Source organism: Nanorana parkeri, unplaced genomic scaffold (genome assembly GCF_000935625.1).
Source record: "Nanorana parkeri isolate BGI_ZX_2015 unplaced genomic scaffold, ASM93562v1 scaffold3543, whole genome shotgun sequence".
Taxonomy (NCBI): domain Eukaryota; kingdom Metazoa; phylum Chordata; class Amphibia; order Anura; family Dicroglossidae; genus Nanorana; species Nanorana parkeri.
Window position 1 is genome coordinate 12,258 of NW_017309811.1, and position 6,091 is coordinate 18,348.

Sequence of the window (6,091 nt, forward strand, 5' to 3'; positions counted from 1 at the left end):
GATAAAGAAAGAGAAATGGAATATATAAGGTGGATTGATAAATAGAATCCAGTAAAGGTTCCGATTGAGATATTCATTGTGAAACCTATTTACCTCGTCTCCGTACATTTGCATACACCTTGCAGACAGACGTGCAAGTCACGGACTATTTATGGGACTGACAACCTATAAATGGGACTCTCTGAGTGCAGAACTCCTGCTGTGGAGAGCTGAGAGCAGTACGCTGAGCCCAGAAAATGTACGCTGCCCCATGGATCGTCCTGATGGTCGTCTATTACATGGAGTGTGCGCTGGCGCTCTCTTTAAATCTCTGCATCGTAGTTCTGAATGGGAAGAGCCTGAACAACGGGACCAAGCGGAATCCATCGGCTGTCATCCAGCTCATCATGGGGGTCATTAACATCACCATGCGTAGCTTGATGCTCGTACAGTTCACGGCGGTGTTTTGCCCCAATTTACAGTTTGCGGAATTATATCTCATAATGTTATTTGTTTTGCCGTTCCAAATGTACATCAGCAACTGGCTCATATCCTGGCTGTGTGCCTACTACTGTATCAGCATTGTCAATTCCACCTACCAAGTCTTCATTTGGGTTAGGAGGACCCTCTCCTCTTGGCTGCCCCTTGCACTCATACTATCGGGAGTTGCCTCCATTGCACTATGCATCCCAAATATCTGGACTCAAATGACTCAAATGTATTTTATAGATAACAGCACAAACTTTCATACCAGTTATATGGCACCTGAACCTTTCAGTCTCGCACACTTATTAATCTCCATGTTCCTGGGCTTCTGCCTCCCATTTATGATCAGTTCCATCTCCCTGACGACTACAGTGATGTCTCTGTTAAGACACGTCCGGAATATAAAGCAACAAGATTCGGGATTCTCTCCAACGCAGGTCCGGGCCCATGTCAACGCCATAAGAACAATGATCTTCCTACTCCTACTGTCTGTCATCTTCTACATATCTGACATGACTGTGTACTATGCTTTATCCCTTACCAATACTTGGGTAAATATCTGCTGGACTGTAATAGCCCTCTTTCCAACAATGGAAGCCGCCATCATTATCCAGTCTAGCTCCAGGCTGAGTAAGATGTTTCTAGGAAGACTCTGTGCAGGGAGAGCATTAGAAGCCGAGAGTTAGGGCGGGAATCGGGATTTTGGCCTGCTGTAATATACTGTCGCATAAGGTCAGGGCCGGATTTACTCTCTCTGCTGCCCTAAGGCCAGGTTCCTCATTGCAAGAGATAGGAATTCCACACCCCTGCTGCCCCTCTACTCCCTGCTGCCCCGAGGCCGGGCCTTGGTTGGGCTTGTGGGAAATCCGGCCCTGCATAAGGTACCCCATTATATACTCCAGATGGTCAAATGTTAATGGATAGCTAACCCTCACCCCGATATGAGCTTGTTGGTCATCCCATTTCAAAGTCAGGGAGTAACCCCGCCTTTGTGGCTATAACATCCTCCAATCTTCTAGGAAGGCTTTCCAAGGGAGTTTGTAGGGCGTCTGTGGGAATTTGTGAGGTCGGGCATTTCAATTCACCCCAATGGCGTTCAGTAGCGTTATCTTATCTGATATTCCAGAATACGATCACATGATACAAAGATTTACCTAATGCTTGGGAGAAGAACATCTCTTTTGCATGAGATGTGGGCTGACGTGTGTTTTCCTCTGTGTGATATCTCACTACTTTTGAACCAGTTAATAGTCTCTTTGTAGAAGTGTGTGCTACTAACCGGGCAACTAAACCATTGGGGCAGTCTACAGAGATTAGATATTAAGGGAGCTTGCTAGTAACTAGTTAACATTAAATATAAAACCTGTTCAGTGATTGTACATTTGGAGCAAACTGAAGGTTTCTATATTTGACTGGAGTGGTTTCTTGCTGGCTTTCAATGTCCAGTTCCAGTCCTCCTGTAGGCCCCGCTACAATGCATAATGCAGAAAGCACCAAAAGTAGTATCCTCATATACCATGTGCCCGTATGGTCAGTCCGCCCCTGGTCATATGTGATTAGTGTGTTGTACTATGTATATGAACCCTCGTTGCTGTATTATACTGGTACAGATCCTCCGGCTGGGACCAGCTGGCGTCCACCTAGACATATGTATTACATTTACAATGTAAGCGGGAATTTGCTGCAGATTTCTGATGTTTTATATGTTCTTATCCAACGTGCGCTCTTTATTTTCATGATAAAGGCAAATCCATTATCTGATTTGATTTGATTTTTTTTTGTTCTGCTAACAATAAAAACACATGAAAAGTTTGATGAAAACACGAACAGTTTAGTTTATTTACACTTACAATGGAAGGTGACATCATATTGTAACACCACCGTGCAAACTAAGACTGAACCCTATATGCTGAAATAAAGGAAGACAATCAGAGCGTGGAACGTTTCTTCTGTAAGGTCATTGGTAATGGTACAAAAACTGGACCTTAAAGAGACCCTGTCACTCTGCACACTCACCCCACTGCCACCCACTTATATTCACCCCTACTGTGCTCCCCTGACGCTCTCAGGAAATACCTGGTACTTCCAGCATGCAATCTTCTCCCCGTCCTTCCAGGGTGCAGTGCTTGGGCTTAAGCCACCAATGGAAGGACCTGAACACTGTCACCTGTAGGAGGGGAGGATGTCATCAACCCTGTGTTAGCTCAGACACCATATAATATGGCGCCTAATCAGGTTTCATTCCATGCCTAGAGGAATGGAGCCAAGAGGGAGGGCAGCAACGGTAAGTACTATTGGGTGGAGGGTTGTTCCTTCAAGAGACTCTTCAATAAGCTCTTTATCAGGTAGTCTTAAGTGTATTTCCACCTTTGCAGTCAAATTGGGATAACACTCACTTTATATTTGCTAAGAAAACATAGGAAACCAGCGCACAGATCTGAGTGCAGCATAAAAGTGACTGTTTCATAAGGATAAAAGTAACGCACTTCCAGGATATTAAAAAACATCTCGCCCGTCACGCATCAGATGAAAGTCCCATCTCAGCTGCTGGTCCGAGATTGCTATCAGGATATGGAGAGAGCAGAGTCCAGTTCAGTCCAGAAAGATTCCAGGACGCCTGTGCTGGAAGACGCAGGTCTGATCCAGTGGCTGGCTCTCCTCAAGGCGGGGGGTCACCGCTGCTGAGTACTTCCGGGTCGTCAGGTGTTGCTAGGCAACGCGGTTCAGAGGTTCACCTCCTTTGTCAAGCCTAAGGTGTGGAGTGGGCAGAGTCCTTTATATAGGGGAAATGGGGGAAGCATTGGCGCCAACAAAATATAACACTCAGCATGGGCACATCAAAATAATCCTTAAAAAGAACTTTTGCAACAGGATCCTGTACTAGGCCCGGAACTCCCCAAGAACCCTATCAGGATATGGAGAGAGCAGAGTCCAGTTCGGTCCATGACCTCAGGGTTCTTGGGGAGTTCATGTTTGACATAGTGAAGCCTGTCTATACTCTAGTTGTAAACTGTCTGTCCTAACAAAGGGTTAATGGTCTCGAGGATTGGGGGTGGGGGGGTCATTGTATGGTAGCGTACTTTCAACCAATCTGTCCCTAAAGCGTTCCTACAGAAGCCCATTGCAAGTTCTTACATAGTTACATAGTTACATAGTATTTGAGGTTGAATAAAGACATTAACTGTACACAAGCTGCCCATAGAGTCCTGTGTTTAAAGGAGAACTATGAGGCGAGTGATTTTCATCCTCATAGTTGGAGCTGACCTGTGACAATGAGACTGTCACAGGTCGGCTCAGTAGATCGGGAAGTGAGGGAACACATACCGGCGCTCGCTCACTTCTCGATCTATCCCGACAGAGAGTGGTGACTGTCACTCACGGCTCCCTGCAGGGATTCCCCCCCTCCCCGCTCTGATCCTCCAGCGCTGGCTGGTGAAACGGATGGGGGAAGGGGCGGGTACAGCTGGCTCTGCCTCTGGGTGGATCCAGACAGTATTGTCGGGATCCGTCCCGGCGTCTCAGTATACCGCGAGTTGTAGCTCCCTATATACTGAGCTTTGGGTGACAGGAGGACGCTAGTTTGCGTCCTCCCGTTACCCTAAGGAGAACTATGGGGAAAAACACTGACCCCATAGTTCTCCTTTAAGTCCTTGTATCTGTGTCCAGTAGGCCATCTCTGTAATACTTGCCGAGCTTATCTCTGCACGCATTATAGAGTGATATCCACCACATTCCACGATCTCCAGGTGACCACTAGAGGTACATTTTTAAGTCTGCACCTATACTGTACATACATCAGTCACAATATGGAACAGCATTTAGAAAGCGTAAAAGCCACATTAAAAAATCATTTTGTAACGCATCCTTAACATTACATAAAGCTACTTATGTTAGCAGAGGGTGTCCTCGAAAATTTGACAAAACCTGGTCAGTATGGATGGAGACCGACACTACACTAACCATTTAGGTAAACCATCATAGGAGTCAGCTCGTAGTTATTGAGTCCTACTAGGAGTGCCTCGCCTGCGGCTTCTGACCTCCCAGAGCAGCCTGATGAGCTGGGTGGATCCAGGCAGTATTGTCGGGATCTGTCCCGGCTTGCGACGTCTCAGTATATCGCGAGCTGTAGGGGGTCGAGTTCTCCTAAGGGTCACGCGAGAACACAAACTAGCATCCTCCCGTCACCAAAAGCTATATACTGAGCTTTGGGTGACGGGAGGACGCTAGTTTGTGTTCTCCCGTTACCCTTAGGAGAACTACAGGGAAAAGCCCTGACCCCATAGTTCTCCTTTAATCTTCTCCGAAGAAACAACTAGAAAGGTTTTATATACATATTTTGTTTTTTTCATTTATTCTTAGGTATGCTGTGTGAGTGGGAGCAACAAACACGCAGTGGAGTCTTCTAAATTTGGCTGTGAAGGTGGAAATATATTTTAAGGGACTGTCCTCAGCCAGTGGATGGGATGCGTTTTGGGCTGAAGATCCTGTGGCAAGCTTTCCAGAGTTTTGAATTGCCTGTTATTATTACAACAGATTGCATCATGGGGTAGAGCAAGACAAAATACCAAGAAAAGAGCATGCCGACCTCCAATACATTGAACGATTTGACGAAGAAAGAAAATACGACGCCATAAAAAGCCGTGTGCAGGGTGACCAGCAGGATCATGGTCCGGGCTGCCCTGACATGGGCTTGTGTCTGAGGGCGACATGATTCGGTCTCATTCTTCTTTATCCTCCTGGTGTGTCTCCAGAGAGAGGCCAGCGTCACTCCTATCGGTACCAAAGTCAACAGGAGCGGCAGAATTAATGCTACAAATGCAGCAATGCGATAACCTTCTTGGACCTCCAGGTAACAAATGTAATCAGCGGGGTCACCTGTTGAATTTCCAGTGATCCCCTTGTAGCATTTCATGTAGATGTTCCAGTGTGAGACCATCGTCATACCGAAGGACAGGATAACACATGCAACTAAAAGTTTCGGTACCAAGGCAGAACTTCTCATCTTCAAAGCCAGCAGAATCCCTCTGGAAAAGTTGACGATCTTCAGGCAATAGTAAGTGCAGAGCCAAGTGGTGACCCAAAGGTTGCAGGTGACAAGAGAAATGGAAAGGACGATGAATAGCCGGTGAAACTGACCAAACATGTAAACATGGAGGAGTTGTAGGAGAGACATGTCCACGCTCAGCACGATCTGTAGCAGAATGTTTATCGCAGCCATAAGACTGAGAATTTGATCAGATGGGCTCAGGCGGAGGCCTCGTCTCCAATCCACAAGGTTGACATGTACAGTCCATGAATTGAAAACACACCCCAGGACTATGGTGGAAAAGCCGACCAGTAACGTCGTGTAGACATTAAAAGGAAGCATGTTTGCTATGTGCCGGTGTTCATCTACTGGTCCCATTATATCTGTGGATGGGAATGTTGACTGGAGAGTCCAATGCAAATTATTTAGATCATCAAGTTACTTCTGTTATTGCAGTATATTGTTTGTTGACATGGATACAGCCTGCAGCTCCACTCTCCCATAATGATCGATGATGATGATTATTTTTTATCATTATTTTGCTCTTCTTAGTTGTCAAATCAGACGACACTGTCACGGGTCCGTGCACAGGTGACCCCA

General features: G+C 46.2%; 1 protein-coding gene across 1 annotated transcript; it reads right to left on the bottom strand.

Annotated features, from left to right (window-relative positions):
• Positions 1-4,912: 4,912 nt before the first annotated feature.
• LOC108803262 (taste receptor type 2 member 7-like) lies at positions 4,913-5,833 on the bottom strand. Its single transcript, XM_018575094.1, has one exon. It carries the CDS (start codon positions 5,831-5,833, stop codon positions 4,913-4,915), a length of 921 nt encoding a protein of 306 aa, XP_018430596.1.
• Between the last annotated feature and the right edge of the window lie 258 nt (positions 5,834-6,091).

Coding starts and splice junctions, on each gene's coding strand:
- LOC108803262 (XM_018575094.1), bottom strand. CDS start 5,833: ATGCTTCCTTTTAATGTCTACACGACGTTACTGGTCGGCTTTTCCACC.